This window comes from Engraulis encrasicolus, chromosome 14 (genome assembly GCF_034702125.1).
Source record: "Engraulis encrasicolus isolate BLACKSEA-1 chromosome 14, IST_EnEncr_1.0, whole genome shotgun sequence".
NCBI classification, from domain to species: domain Eukaryota; kingdom Metazoa; phylum Chordata; class Actinopteri; order Clupeiformes; family Engraulidae; genus Engraulis; species Engraulis encrasicolus.
The window spans coordinates 37804098-37819953 of NC_085870.1; the positions used below are offsets into that span (position 1 = coordinate 37804098).

General features: G+C 42.6%; 1 protein-coding gene across 1 annotated transcript; it reads right to left on the minus strand.

Moving 5' to 3' along the window:
- Positions 1 to 160: 160 nt before the first annotated feature.
- Positions 161 to 13504, minus strand: eno1b (enolase 1b, (alpha)). The gene is made up of 12 exons (XM_063215677.1): positions 13386 to 13504; positions 11265 to 11353; positions 10205 to 10300; positions 9239 to 9297; positions 8633 to 8702; positions 7494 to 7627; positions 5464 to 5686; positions 4593 to 4790; positions 3465 to 3666; positions 1975 to 2083; positions 806 to 864; positions 161 to 636 (listed from the first exon to the last, which is right to left on the minus strand). The coding sequence occupies exons 2-12, from the start codon at positions 11347 to 11349 to the stop codon at positions 573 to 575; spliced, it is 1299 nt and encodes a 432-aa protein (XP_063071747.1). The 5' UTR covers positions 11350 to 11353; positions 13386 to 13504; the 3' UTR covers positions 161 to 572.
- Between the last annotated feature and the right edge of the window lie 2352 nt (positions 13505 to 15856).

Here is a 15856-nt window from a genome sequence, read left to right on the forward strand (position 1 = left end):
TTACCACTTGTGTAATGCATGCAAGAAAATGGACAATATTTCAAAAAACTAGGTTTGGCATCATGTAATTAACACGGTTCCGACCCTGGTCCTTGGCAAGTACACCAATAAAGATGCAGTGCAGTGTATTATATCATTTAGCATGAAAAACACAAATACATCTGACAGATCAGAACGTTTTATTTCGTCAAACTCTGCCACAGGTGGTACACAATCCAAGTCTTAAGTGTAATGGTATTACTTTAACTTGAACATTTAATACAGCTATATTAAAATACAACATCAGTATTTATTTAATACATTTGGAGTATCACACAGGTTCAACCCATAACATTGACTCAACTGGAGCAGCCTAGGCCTCAGCATTGACGGCAGTGGTTATAAGCCCACATTTGACGACATATTGATAGCCATTACAGACACAAGCTGAACTTCACAGTTGCATTTTGTTATTACAGTAGTCAATCAATGCCAGACAGGCTGATAAGTGCTCTAATACATGGTTCACTACATTTCCCTGTCTTCTAAAAGTGAATATACTTTCAACAGGTCATAGTTGTCAGTCCTTCACTTTACAGAGGGTTTCTGAAGTTCTTGCCGGCAAAGCGAGCCTTGTCCCCAAGCTCTTCCTCAATTCTGTTGAAGAGGAATAGAAAGGGTCATTAACAAAGACAGCTGATGGACATGAATGTGTGTCATAATTAGTGTGTGAAACAGATGAAGAGTAAATTATGTGAAACAAATGGTATGAGTGTTTCATAAATACTTTATAACAATAATAATTGTGTAATTAAGTAGCCCATACCTGAGAATCTGGTTATATTTGGCCAGACGCTCTGAGCGGCAAGGTGCACCGGTCTTGATCTGGAAAAGAGATAAGGGGTCATGCATACATCAGTACTGTACACAATGAGAAATGGTGCATACAACAACAACGCAGTTTAAATACATGAAACCTGTTGACACGAATGGCAAAGGTACTTGTGTTCAAAAGAAAGGAACATTTTGCTTAATGTACTGTGGCCAATGGTCCTTGTTAACACAGTAGAGTTGCGACCCACTCAGTCCTGTACCTGCTCCACCACAGGGGACTAATGATCAGAAGGCAGGCTGCTAGTGTTAACACAAGCCAACCGCCTGGCGCCTACACATGTGGAGAGTACATGGTAGAACAAAAACATATGTTTGAGGTATTAGAACATGAATTATAAAAATGAGTGTGTATAAAGTATGCGTCACAGATGGTTTACAATATTATTACATTCTGTTCATTTTGACGTCATTATTCATAACCACCCCGGTACACAGAGTTTTCCAGTGGCACATTTTCAATGAAATGTACACATGGACCGATAAATTATATTGAACTTTAGGTAACACTTTACTTGACGCCGGTGTCATAAGCATGTCATTACAGTGTCATAATAGTGTCATGACACAGTCATTTTATGACTGTTGGCCTTAAGTGACATTTGATTATCATTCGGTTATGGCAAAGACAACCTTGCCATAACCGAATGTTACTTAAGGCAAAAAGTCATAAAAATGTTACGACATGGACATCATGTTTATTATGACTTATCTATGACCGTCATGACACTATAATGACATGCTTATGACACCGGCGACAATTTAAGTGTTACTGAACTTCAGTTCACTACATGCAAAATGTATGCAACAAATAAAGCACTTGAACTTGAACATGTCAAGTCAAGTCAAGTAGGTTTTATTGTCAATTTCTTTACATGCACTGGTCATACAAAGAATTTGAAATTACATTTCTTGCAAGTGTAATGTAAGTGTAACACAGGATTCAGGGCTCGAACTCGTGTCTTCACAGCAATGCTTCGGCATGGGAGCACAGGTGCCAAACCACTGAGCTAAAAGCTTGAGGGCGATACCTGAAACGCCATCACATCTGTATAAAGCTTCAGGAGGGAATGCTGCTATTTGGTATCCATTACACAAGCTCACCTGTCCAGTGCAGAGCCCCACCACCAGGTCAGCGATGAAGGTGTCCTCAGTCTCTCCAGAGCGGTGGCTCACCATCACCCCCCAGCCATTGGACTGGGCCATCTTACAACTGGGGAGGACACACAAAAAAAATAGTTGAAGTTCATATAGTTAATACTGTTAAGACCTCACTCCCACCCACCATCATGACGAGGATTGGGCAGAAGTAGCAGACTGTTAAGAGAGTTCGAGAGAGCATGATCACAAGGCTTTCTGTAAGTCCACATGCATCAATGGCACTACCAGATAGAAGTGTGGATTGGCACTGCCCTCACGATCCGATCACGATTCAGGAGGTAGCGATCCGATTAGATTACATACTATGCGATCCGATTCAATTCTACAATGCATTGCAATGCATTACATTTCTACTCAAAGCAAAGCAAATGTTTCATCTGTCATGATGAGGCAATACAAGTAGTCAGATACTGAGCAACAATTTATTGGCCGTTTTCTGCATCAGTCTGGATCAGTCTTGCAATGCTTACTTTTATTAAAGTACTTTTATTTAATTTAACATTCATTTGCTCTCGAAATATCCACAGAAGTCATTGAAACGTAAAAAAATTGCCGCATCGATCCTGGAACTTGCCGCATTGAATTGGATCGGCCATGCCCCGCATTGGATTGGATCGCCGAATCGATCATTGTTGACACCACTACTACCAGACAACAGTAGAGGCAAAATGCTGAGACAGATGACTAATTAAATGACCGTCAACTGTGCTTCATTTAGACAGAATTGACAGACGTTTTTGTTACAGGAACAGGGCACCATTTTAGGCAATGTGCATAAACCCACCACAGTTAATTGCACCTTTGTAGTTTGAGTTACACAGTACGCCTGCAAGGTAGCAGTGACGCAGACATTTTAACACATTTCGTATTTTATAAGCATATAATCTAGTGCCGTTTACTGCAACTGGATTGTGGAAAAGGCACGCTCACACTGTACTGCCCATTTTTTATTATTAAATGTATTTGTTTTTTAACTGGGTGTGTGTACCAATATATAAAAATAAAAATCACCCACATGTATTGGCACTATGGCCTTCATCAAGGTTTGCACTTTAGAGTATATTGAAAAAACAAAGGACAGCACTCTCAGATTTTGACTTCTTTGTTCAAACTTTGATCAAACTTGATGACACTTAGTGGGACTTCTTAGATCAAACTTTTTGGGCTTAGTGCCATTTCATGTTTTATTCATGGGCAAATACTGCAAATTACTTAAAATCTGAGTGCCGTCCTTTGCAACTACATTACTCTTTATCTCTTGCTGTGTCTGCATACAGTAGATGCAATAGAGATACAGCGCGTACGCCTGATGGTGACAGAGCCGATTTGGTAGACCTTGCTCAAAGTCAAAGGTAGTTGCCATAACTCAACAATAACAAAATCTAATGTAACCAGACTTTACACATCATTTCAAGGCATGGATAGATACGTACGCCTGCAGGGACTCGGTGACGGAGCCGATCTGGTTGACCTTGAGCAGCAGGCAGTTGCAGGCCTTCTGGTCCACAGCCTGCTGGATGCGCTTGGGGTTGGTCACCGTCAGGTCGTCGCCCACCACCTGGATGTCCGTGCTGCCTGTGAAGTTGGACCAGGCGGCCCAGTCGTCCTGGTCGAAGGGGTCCTCGATGGACATGACTGGGGGATGAATTAGATTAGATAAGATAACTTTATTAGTAGCCAAAGGTAGATTTGGTTTGCAGATAAGTGATCTCCACTCATACAAGACAAAACATCTTAAACATTTAGGACACACAAATACAAGCATTCCACACTGGACACCAAGTCAATACCAAAACGTTGTGCAGCCTATTGAAGGGACATGGAGTCGCATAGTGACAAAGATAGTATCTATAGGACCATATAATCTGCACCTGGTAAAGGTAAAGATGCTCAGTGGATTTAATTACCGCTATTTAATCGAATCGTACTTGTCCGTAGTCAACATTGGTCTTAACAGTTCAACTGTTCCCCATATTAAACAGTTCTATTCATCATGGTTATCATATGAGAAATGGCAACCGTCAAACCAACTACACCGCAGGTGAAAACTTGAAGGCTCTGGGTAGTGTAAAGTTTTGGTAGCGTGAAGGTCAGAGGTAGCAACCGAGTTCCCATTCCATGTAAGACATATTCTTCCAGGACTTTTCCATGACTTTCCCTGACCATAAATCAAAATTGTCGTTACTTCCCCTAAATATTGAAAAGATTGTTACAACATTTAGCTCTGTGTTCATCAATTTCTGATAGCCAGTCTTTCAAATCGCTGTTAGACAAAACAAAAGCACTACACTGTTAACATGCCATGATATTCCCTGACAGGACACGCTAAATTGTCAAATTCCATGGTTTTCCATGACTAGAAACACGTCTGTTGAATTCCCATGATATTCCAGGGATTCTATGACCAGTGGGAACCCTGTAGCAAGAGGTATTATTTGGGAGGAATGAAGGCACTGGGTTGCAAGAGGTGGTGGGAGGAGTGCAGGCCATAGCAAGAGGTAGTGAGAGGTTTTGGGAAGAGAGAAGCGGAGAGGACGCGGTGTGAGTCAGCAACACCTCACCTGGGTAATCCTGCACAAAGCTTTTGTAGAGGTCGGCCAGCTCATCGGGGGTGATGTAACGGCTGGGGTCATCGGGAGACTTGAAGTCCAGGTCGTACTTGCCGTCCCTGTAGAACTCGGAGGCGGCCACGTCCATACCGATGATGATCTCATCCGTGTAGCCTGCCTTGCTGATAGCGTTCCTCAACAGCTCAAGAGCTGAGGGACACAAAATGACATGATGACAAATTACAATATAGTAATACCATCAATAAGTGCAACACCAGACAAGAATAAATGTTTTGATTGTTTGGAAGTGCCCTTCCAAACAATAAAAAATTTGGCAGCCTCAGGGTCTCAAGGTTAAATCTTGCAACAGTTGCATTTCCAATGAACATCACATGTTATTCATGAACAGCAAAAATATTGTGAAATACAGGAAAAGACAGAAATCTTAACAAAGGTTTCAAGCCATATCTGGACAGTCGGACCTCTCAAGTTGGATCTCTCTAGTCTACTCCAATCCTTAACCTTCTTTGTTCTCAAGGATGTTGGGGTTGAAGCGTCAACTACTGTAATACAATGCAATATAATGTGCTTGATTTTCTTCTTGGAGCAGGCGTCACTCTTAATTATTTCAGTCTCTGAGGGTGCTGGCCCAAATTTCAAATTCAATGTTTCAAGAAGGAGGCCGCACCTTGCATAGTAGTGTTTTTTATTGCACAGACGCGTTTCGGCGTGTGCCTTCTTCAGTGTGCAACCCAGTGTTGCACACTGAAGAAGGCACACGCTGAAACGCGTCTGTGCAATAAAAAACACTACTATGCAAGGTGCAGCCTCCTTCTTGAAACATTGAATATAATGTGCTTGCCCTTCATCACGTCCCTCCTACCTTCTTTGTTCTCGAGGATGTTGGGGGCGAAGCCACCCTCGTCCCCCACGTTGGTGGCGTCCTGGCCGTACTTGCTCTTGATGACGCTGCGCAGGTTGTGGTAGACCTCGGCTCCAATCCTCATGGCCTCCTTGAAGCTGCTGGCGCCCACCGGCAGGATCATGAACTCCTGCATGGCCAGCTTGTTGCCCGCGTGGGAGCCGCCGTTGATCACGTTGAAGGCCTGAGGAGGAAGACGGGAGACGGCGATTTTTAACACATGGATGGCTACGATGTTTTGTCAGAATTCAGAAAATTTGATTGTCATTCATCAGCTTTGTCATTCATAGAATTACAAAAATCACATAAATTTACGTCTACACACACACCTGTTCGGCATGTCTACACACACGTTTTCGGCATTTAATGCATGGGAGTTTGAAAGCACAATATCAAGTTTTCAACATTAAGAGTGTTAAAGTGCAAGCCCCACTGAGAAAGTCCCATTGTCGTTGTCACACAGCAAACACAGCACACAGTGCACAACGGAATTTCACCTCTGCCTCACCCGTAGCCCAAAAGCAGCCTCAAGGGAACGGTGCTTAGGGACAGTGCCATGCTCAGGGTACCGCAGTCATGGAGGAGAGGATGGGGGAGAGCGCTGGTTGTTCACACCCACCAGCGCAACCCTCTGGATACCTGCTCTGCTCTGCCAAGACTATAACATGCCCACGTTAAGATGGGAGTGGGTTCATGTCGTGTTAAGGGCCTTTCATTAAAAACGATACAGTAGATGCGATAGAGAAAAAAAGTTAATGTCTGTGGGAATCAGCAACAAACTTTTTTGCAGAAGCGTGTCGTATGACTGATGCTTCTTGGTCTTGCAATTTCGTGGTCGTTGTTGTTGACAATGAAGACCCGAGGAGGGCATGAGACACTAGTGTCAAGGGATCTCTTTAGGATCCAGACCATATCATTATGTGCGTGGGCGGTGTTACAGTTTCAACAAGTCAGCCTCTCTCATACGAGATATGTAATTACCCCAAAGTATGCATCCTAGCCATCCGTTTTTGCATTCTCAGAAAATGCAGTTAGTGGGATGTTATTTACAAATCACCATTTGTTGTCCTACCACTAAAATAAGGTGCAAACAGCAGAAGTAATCTGCAGATCTGCATTTTCCACCTCAGCCTCATCTATTCTCCATGCAGCATGCATGCTCCAATATTCTACATGTGCACCATTCTGCACTTTAAAATTCCTTCTATGAACCCACCGCCATCTTCTTTAGTGCTGACAAACCTGCCTTCTTGCCCGGCTAACAGGGCTAGGCTTGCCTGGCTGAGAATGCAAGTGACCTCATTCATTCCATTTCAAAGGTGATCTTAAGTCAACAATGGCTGCCTGGCCCATTAAACTCTGCAAAAGTCAGCCGAGCTACAGTACATAGTATAAAGTACTTGTGCATCACAGTACGAAAAGGTTTAACTCTCGATTTAAATGAATGCTCTCAAATAATCTTCTTCCATTTATACGGCACTCTGCATTCAATCTGGATCAGCCACCCTTGGGCAGCTGGGCAATCTATACAGCTGCCTGTTCATATGCACCACTAAGGAGCTCTACCCAATATACCCATGCACCCATGTTTTTGGATAACTGCTGCAAACTGAATCATGAATACAACTTTAAGTAAGATGACAGCAAATCATCAACAATGGTCTTTTATTAAATTGGTTCAACCATGTGTGTTACTTTTATATTTGAATTTATTGTATGCATCTCAGCTGCATAGTAAAAGACACGTGCCCTCAATGCGCTATGAGAAACGTAAACGTATGTAAATGGACACAGTAAATGTTCAAATGTCTTTAAGGGGTCCTGTGGTGCAGTGTGCTAATATACCTGGCTATTTCCCAACCCATTTTCCCCGTCTCTCCTCACAGTACCATCATAATAGAGGGCACAGCCCAAAAAATATACTTGAAAAATATAATAATTAAGAAATAAAATTGTTCAGGAACCATGACACTCAGCTGAAAGTAACTCACCGGCACAGGCAGGATGACCTCTGGGTTGCCGGCGAGGTCAGCGATGTGTCTGTAGAGAGGCACGCCCTTCTCAGCAGCGCCGGCCTTGCACACGGCCAGGGACACCCCCAGGATGGCGTTAGCGCCGAACTGGGCTGTAGATCAAATGGGACAAAAGCACAACAAAAACTTCAAAAACGCATGCATACAGAGCAAATATTTTAACCAATAGCAAACAATTCTACCATATATGAATCCCTGAGAGAAAAAAAAACACTTCAAAACACTAGTAGTGGTGTATGATACAACAAACCCCAATACAGCAAACATAATTTTGATAAACCTGATGCTAGGGTCAAGGTCAAAAACTATGGTACACAATCATTAGCCATATTTCTTGCAAGAAATGTGCTCAGTACGTTTGTGTTAAATGGACACTGTGTGAGATTTTTAGTTGTTTATTTCCAGAATTCATGCTGCCCATTCACTAATGTTACCTTTTTCATGAATACATACCACCAGCATCAAATTCTAAGTATTCATAATGACTGGAAAAATTGCACTTTTCATACATGAAAAGGGGGATCTTCTCCATGGTCCGCCATTTTGAATTTCCAAAAATAGCCATTTTTAGCTGCAAAAATTACTGTACTTGGACCATACTAGAAAATATTTGTTTATTACTTAGTAAACTTTCATGTAAAGATCAAAATTGGCAATAGGCAGCCCAGTTTCAAAGAGCAGCATAGTTGCAGTACCTTTTTTGACCATTTCCTGCACAGTGTCCCCTTAAGCCATGAACATAAGGAGACAGACAGACTCATAACCATCATAGAGTAGAGAGTAGAGTATCGTTTATTGATCCCAGGGGGAAATTAAGGTGTCAAGTAGCATACATACATAAATAAGGACATTGCCCACAAGACATAACACACATAAAATAATCATGTATAGCTTACTGTTGCATACATTTTGCCAAGGCCACGCACGCGTGCACGCACACGCACACGCACGCGCACGCGCACGCGCACGCACACACACACACACACACAAAAGTGTCCAGGAGTGTCCATAGTCTCACACCCATTCTCCTTTTGAGGGATGGGCTGACTAGCCACACTCCGTTCTTCTACCACATTATTTATACAAAAATGACCTACACTTGTTTTCTGTTCCATCCAGGCTGAGCATGAACTGGTCGATCTTCTCCTGCTCCACAACAGATATGCCCTGAGGGGAGAGGGAAGAAAAACACAGAGTTTGACATTTGGCAAATGCTGCAGATATCGATAACAAAGACAATTTTCCCGATCTTTACACCATTTTTCTCATCCATTCATCTGATCAAGTTTAACCTGACTGGGCAGATAAAGGCTGATGCACAGTGGCTACTCACAGTAGGCTTGTTTGAAAACCCTGGGGTGCATGTCTCGAAAGCATAGTTGTTAGCCTGTTACCAACTTGGGTAGCTGCCAATGAGAAATTGTATTGCAAACAACAAAGTAGCTAACATAGTAAGCAACTATCGTTTCTAGAAATGCACCCCTGGTTTGCACACTGCTCTGCTTAGAAGCAATGGATCACCATTATGAATCATCCTTTCCATGACTAGCTGGTCAGATGAGATGTGTGCAGATTAAATGTATATACCGGTATACGCTTTCTTCATGCAATCAATCCTTTCTTACGGTGAACCTTCTCTCTTTCAGTATTCATGTTGTGATGCAACAGGGTGCAATTCAATTTATGACTGTTCCCCTTCTTACCTCTTTGATCAGAGCGGGTCCAAGGGACTTATTGATGTGGTCAACTGCTTTGGAGACACCTGCAAGTCAGACCAAAAATAAAAAATCAATCATCTGCTTAACAGAGAGGGCATAGTGGGAATGTATTAATACAAAAGCAAAACAAATGCAGCACACTGGATGCAGGACAGACGTAGGAACTGTGATCACTCAAGCAAACACCAAATGACGTCTGAATGCATGTAGGCTACATTAAGGACTCATCGATTCATGTTACCCTGCACTGCCTAGAAAAAAACTCTTCAACATGTTCCCAAAGCACCCGTCTGAACCAAATGTCAAAAAGTCATGAAGAGAGCAGTCAAATAAGGTCAGATATTATCTCATCCGCATTACCAGTATTATTGCACACTTCTACTATTGCACACAGATTATTCACTGAGGTTGAATAGCAAAGACTCATGCTGATACAAACACTTGTCTGTGAGGATTCTCATTCCTATAATCCATGTTTGTTATTAAATGAGTTAAGCTGCAAGTAAGTGGTTCAGTGATCAACATGCATCTATTCTGGACAATCAGATCAATACACTTCAAATTCTCTTCATGAGGGTCAGTGGCCACTCTGCAAATGGATTACATTTGGAGCATGCAGAAATATCCGGTACGTTTTGAACAAGTTTACCTGAAAAAAGGCTGAGAAACACCCATTTTACCTTCACTCATCACTGTTCTTGTCTGATGGACAGGGGAAATGACAGGAAGTTGTGGCAAGAATATCAGCATTCATTCATTTGTTGCAAGATGGAGCTGTATCTTTAAGCGGACTACAGAACAGTGACTTGTCTTAGACAAGCTCTTTATGGTTCCGGTAAAACCCAAGATCAAATGTGGTGTACAAATTATTTAAAAATGAAGAAAAAAAACATTCAGTAATGGGACCAATATAACATACAAGATCTACTGTATCTGTTTGAGAACGCTCACCTTTGCCCATGTAACGGCTCTTGTCATTGTCGCGCAGCTCCAGGGCCTCATAGATACCAGTGGACGCTCCGCTGGGGACGGCAGCTCTGAACAGGCCTGACAAAAACAAACAACATGGAGGATCAAATATTTACACAGGGACAGATATGTAGTTTAACAAAATAATAGATGATTTGAAAGTTTTAGCACATCATAATTGAAAACAGAAGCCTCTCATTGGGCTCTACACACGCACACACACACGCACGCACGCACGCACGCACGCACGCATTTGAGAAAATTTCAAGTGGGTCCCAAGTTGAAAGGTTAGGAATCCCTGTCAACAAACAAAATCACATTCCTAGGCAACACATAAGAATTAATGATCACCAAACTGTTCTAAATCTATTAGCAAGGCTTTGAATTGTTTTGAAATTTGACCTTTCACACTGCCAGACATTGCCCTGTGCAGAGGCGGGGGTTCCTCGCTGACATCACACACTAGGTGGCACTGCAGTTCATGTGCCCACTGATCACTTTGGCAAACTGCCAACTACACACCAACCTAACATGAAAATTTGCACACTCGGTGAAATTACCACACGCAAGCCCAGCACACTCTCATGCTGTCTAACATGTCCTTGGCCAGACACTGACGGGGCTAAAAACAAGCTATGTTGTGAATACAGTATGACCTTGGTAGTGTCGACCAATAAGTTAGTGGGGGAGGGTCTTTACATAACCTGTGGTAGGGTGAAACATTACAATACCTGCAAAACAGACAGACAACAACAGATAACACAAGGAGCGGAACATCTTTGAAGTTTCTCATTCATCCGGGGCACAGTACCATATTCAGAAGAGATAAGTTCAAGGGCAAGCAGGGAGAGTTTTATAAACCATGTTGAATTCACTATACTTCATTTTATAGTGCAACTATAATTCATAACAAATAGCTTAGCCTATTGGAACTCTTACAGCTTCAGGCACCATGTGATCATTCACACAAATGCAAAGGATACAGACAAGGTTTGAAGTTTATGAAACTCTACATAATAGAAATACATGCAGAAATGCTTACCTCTGTTAGTGTAGAGATCGACCTCCACAGTGGGGTTCCCCCTGGAGTCAAAGATCTCCCTGGCGTGGATCTTCACGATAGACATGATTCTGCAACCACACACAGAAAAGGAAGGCCCAAGTTACAGTCCTGGACTGACTAATACGTATCCATGTCTGAATGAGTAAAGGGCATACCCCTAGATCAAATGGAGGAGGAGCAATGCATGTTGGCCATCCGACTGGCCAACGGCAAGATGACAAGAGGGTGATAAAACGATAACTCATACAACTTCTCATGTAGGACTATATGATTAAAATCTTCTTCAGCTCACTCCATACAAACTTGTCCACTACCAACGTATTATATGGGGTAATTTGTAAGTTTGGTTCTTCAATTGTAAGTGCAGTCATCATGCGTAATCTATAGAAATATTCAACAGTTGTGCAACAGTCCATATGACTCTGGAGTCCTGCTTTTTTTTGTCCCGAAACACTAGGGGAAACGAGCGGTCTCTTGGAATGCATCCAGCAATTGTACGCCCCCTGCACCTCCCCTCTGAGTCTGGGCCGAGCCTGAATGCTTGGCACACTTTACAATGGACCTGGCTAGACCAAGACACCCTCATTTGAATGTTGCACTGTGGTGTGTGCTGCTGAAATGTGTCACAATGTGCTCACAAACAGCAATGGGACCAAACCAACTTTTTACATTTGTTTCCCACCAATCTGAAATACTGACTCGCTGACAATAAACAATGGATAATCGGTTGCAATAACTGTCCGTCATCATAGCATCAATACCAAATTATTTGGTGTGTGTGTGTGTGTGTGTGTGTGTGTGATCTGTTCCCTCAGCTTGCCCTCTCCAAATGCTGCTTAGAGAAGTTCATGTTCATATTCATATACAGTACTTCCTGCATCATAAGGAACAAATAAATGCAACTTAAACCCTGTGTAGAGGAGTTATAATTTGGAGAATTATAACCGGTCTGCAGTCGGGAAAACTTCGGGCAACTTCTTTATGAACTTCTCTAAGCAGCATTAGGAGAGGGCAAGCAGAGGGAACATCCCTTTCCCTTCACCTGACTGATCCTTCCTCATCAAAGAGTCACACAGAAGTCACCATGGCCTACCAAGACCAGAAAATACATTCTTGGTTAAGAGTGCACTCCAATACTGTGCGTCTCTTCTTAATCGTGATTGAATGCATCCGCATTTCCACTATTGCAGTGATTCCTCTGACGGGCTCTCTGGGTGAACTAACAAGATAACTGGATTATGGTCCGTCAATCTTTATCAGCTGACAAGCTGTGTCGCAACTCTATGGATACACGCACGTACGCTTGGTGCTTGAATTAGCCTTCCTGACTACTCATTCAGTTATATTAGAAATGTCTGTAAAGTGTGTTTTCATACTGCATAAATAAGACTTCCTGGTTTGTCCAAATCCACAACAATCTTCATTGGTTCCTTTTAAGCATGCATTATCTAAGCCCCAAGACGGAGTTAACTTTTCTAGACGAGTCCCCTGGATAGTCACAGTAATGAATGTATCCCCATCCAACTCTGACTCAGACTGCTAGGTGTGTGGAAACAAATCATCACCATCGTTTTGTTAGATGCCAAGTAGTGTAGTCAGAACTTCTCTGCCGCCCCCTCTTCCTGCTAGATGCACGTGCTAGTGAATGACCGACTGTGAGTTCTACTCTGGTCAGAAAGTAGCCTAGTTCAAGACATACCTACAGAGCAGAAATGGTTATAAATAATGTAACTTCTAGTCATTTCCATGTAAGCCACTGTCTTTCATAGGTTTTTCATTCAAACGAAACAGCAGAAACTGGCAAGCCAAGACGTGGATTGACTGACAACAACTAAGCAGTTCCTATCAAGGACAAACTATTCCTCGAAAAGTCCTTATTCGCCAAGTATTTTTTGAGTTGCAGATAGACAATCCATAGAGTGCACTGCGCAGTCCAGTAAAATGAACCACAGCCATCGGATCTCTTAATCCGAGTTTAGTTCGTAACTTCGCAAGACAAACATTCAACAAGTGCCCCGTGTTCTATCAACATCATAATTGTAAAGATTGAGATTCACAATCTGACACTTAACATGAATCGATGAGAAAGTAGAGATTTACCGTTTGAGACGAGAGTATGCTGTCAACCTGCGTGTTGAGAAGCGGCGTACGTGCCAGAGGAGTGGTGTGCAGAGCTAAATAGGACTCTCCAGTATTAGCGGCCCTGCATTTGAGCGGCTAGCAGTTAGCCGCCCATGAGCTAACATACGGAAGTGCATGTGAAGGGGGCGTCTACACTGGGCGTCCACACACGTAGGCCAACAGCAAGCAGTCTCACTGATCACCACCACCTGATGTGACATAAAGGTTGAAGTGTCATGAGGCAATGCCTCAGAGTTGTTATTTTGGGCATAATACAATGACCATTCACCAACAAGCAAACTATCATTATTTTTTAATATTTCCCCTCAAATTTCTTTCTGTAGGCCTAACCTGAATTTTTGTGATGGTTTTCAGGGATTTTTGTCCCCCTTCTGCCAATGCTGGCCACCGGCCCAGAGGTCTGTTTCACAAATGTTGGCATGGAAGTCCTTATCCCTTGAGTAGATTAGCAGCTGAGATTGTGCAGGATCTGGCAGTGGGGGTGCATCAGAATACAGATAGTTTGTAGGATTGGACATCCTCTAAAAAGAAAAGGTCCATAGCAAGAACAATATGCATGGCCGTTTTGCTGCTTAAAGACATACGTACAGCAATGTTTCATTAGTTTGACTGTCTGACATGTATTTTGAGCAATGTAGGCCTTGAGTTGATTCAGTTGATGCAGTTGGATTCAGTCAATTTTACTTTTCAGTTTCCCCATTTCCACTGATGATAGTTACCAGTTCTCTTCTCTAGGACTCTGTCTTCAGCAGATGTAATGCAAATTAAATCAGGAATAAATATATAAGCATGACCATGTGCAAAATTGTGCTGATGGTGCACGCTTGGATTTAGCAAAAGAGCATCAACATCATGCCCATATTCTCCGTATTAGCCATCTGAGTGGAGCTGAGCAAGGCATCCGCCATATGGCCCAAAGATATAGCGAACTTCCTCATCCTGTCTGTGGAGTAAGACTGGCAGCCATCTGTCACCAAAACGCACCCCAGTAGAGAGAGAGCCCCAGTAGCCTATCACGTCCTGATGGACAGGGTTTATTTTGGGACATTTTCTCTGCCCAAGACATGCAGTAAACGAAATTTAGCAAGAATGGCAGACAGGAATGACAGTTGACTCTCCTCATCATCCCAATCCACAACAAACTGCACCACATAGGCTATACTAGACAAGAAAATGGCTGTAGTTTTCAACATATGTTAGACATTACCTCACTTATATGATCCTATCTTATATGATAATATTGGAGTTTAATTGATAAAGCAAATAAAACAAGATCTTGTAGTAATAATTAGTGTGGTATAATAGGTCTACATAGAAAAAAATTGCCCACTACTCAGCAATGACAAAACATCAGATGAGCCTAATATCTTGTGCAACATCTCAATATCCTTCCTCTTGTTGCTTCCTCTGGCCTTGTGCCCATGAGAAGTGCCTGAGGCTCGTCATCGAGAATGTGTCATGTGTAAGAGGACAGGATAGGAGGGGGGTAGGAGGTGGGAGGACATATGGGAGCACATATTCTGCAGAGGCGAGGCCACAAGTAGTGCTCGATTCCTCCATCCTGATACCCTATTTGTTTCCTCCAAAAATATATATTGCTATGAATGAATTGAATTGAAATATTTTTTTTGAAATGAAGTTACATCATTTCCACAAAATCAACACTCCCTCCTCTTCTATATCTGTAACTCCGAAAGGATGCAACTTAACTTAACCAGTCTTGTCTATTGGGTATGTAAGGAACACCTGATTTATTATTCAGAGATGCATGCTTTTGAGTTTTTGAGTGTGTAGATATTTGTTGCTGTAGTGCAGGCACACTGCTGGTGGCTAGGGGGAGTCAGAGACTTCAACCCATAGAAAAAAACACACACACACACACACACACAGTGTCAGTGAGGAATGTTTGTACACTTAAACTTTTACCAGTAACAACAAAACTACCCCAACAAAAGGGGTCAAAACATATGGGGTCCAGGATTTGGGACCCACATGGAGCAGGGGCCCCACCAGGTTGGTGTGCTCCAATAGCAGTGGCCTCACAAAGGTAGATTGGTGCAGCACGCGCGTGCGCACACACACACACACACACACACACACACACACACACACACACACACACACACACACACACACACACACACACACACACACACACACACACACACACACACACACACACACACACACACACACACACACACACCTGAGTTGTTAAGGGAGAGAAGAGGGGTGGGACTCACCTGTAGTTGCTAAGGCAGGGAGGCGTTGAACATAGCACTGGTACCAGGGCTCCTTCTGCTGCCTGTTGGGACTTAGTGTGACATTGAAAACAAACATCACAAGCAAGAATAGTCATTTTAGACAGGTGTGTTTAATGTTTTAATGTTGCCTCATTGAGACTATACACTACATATTTTTTAAATGGT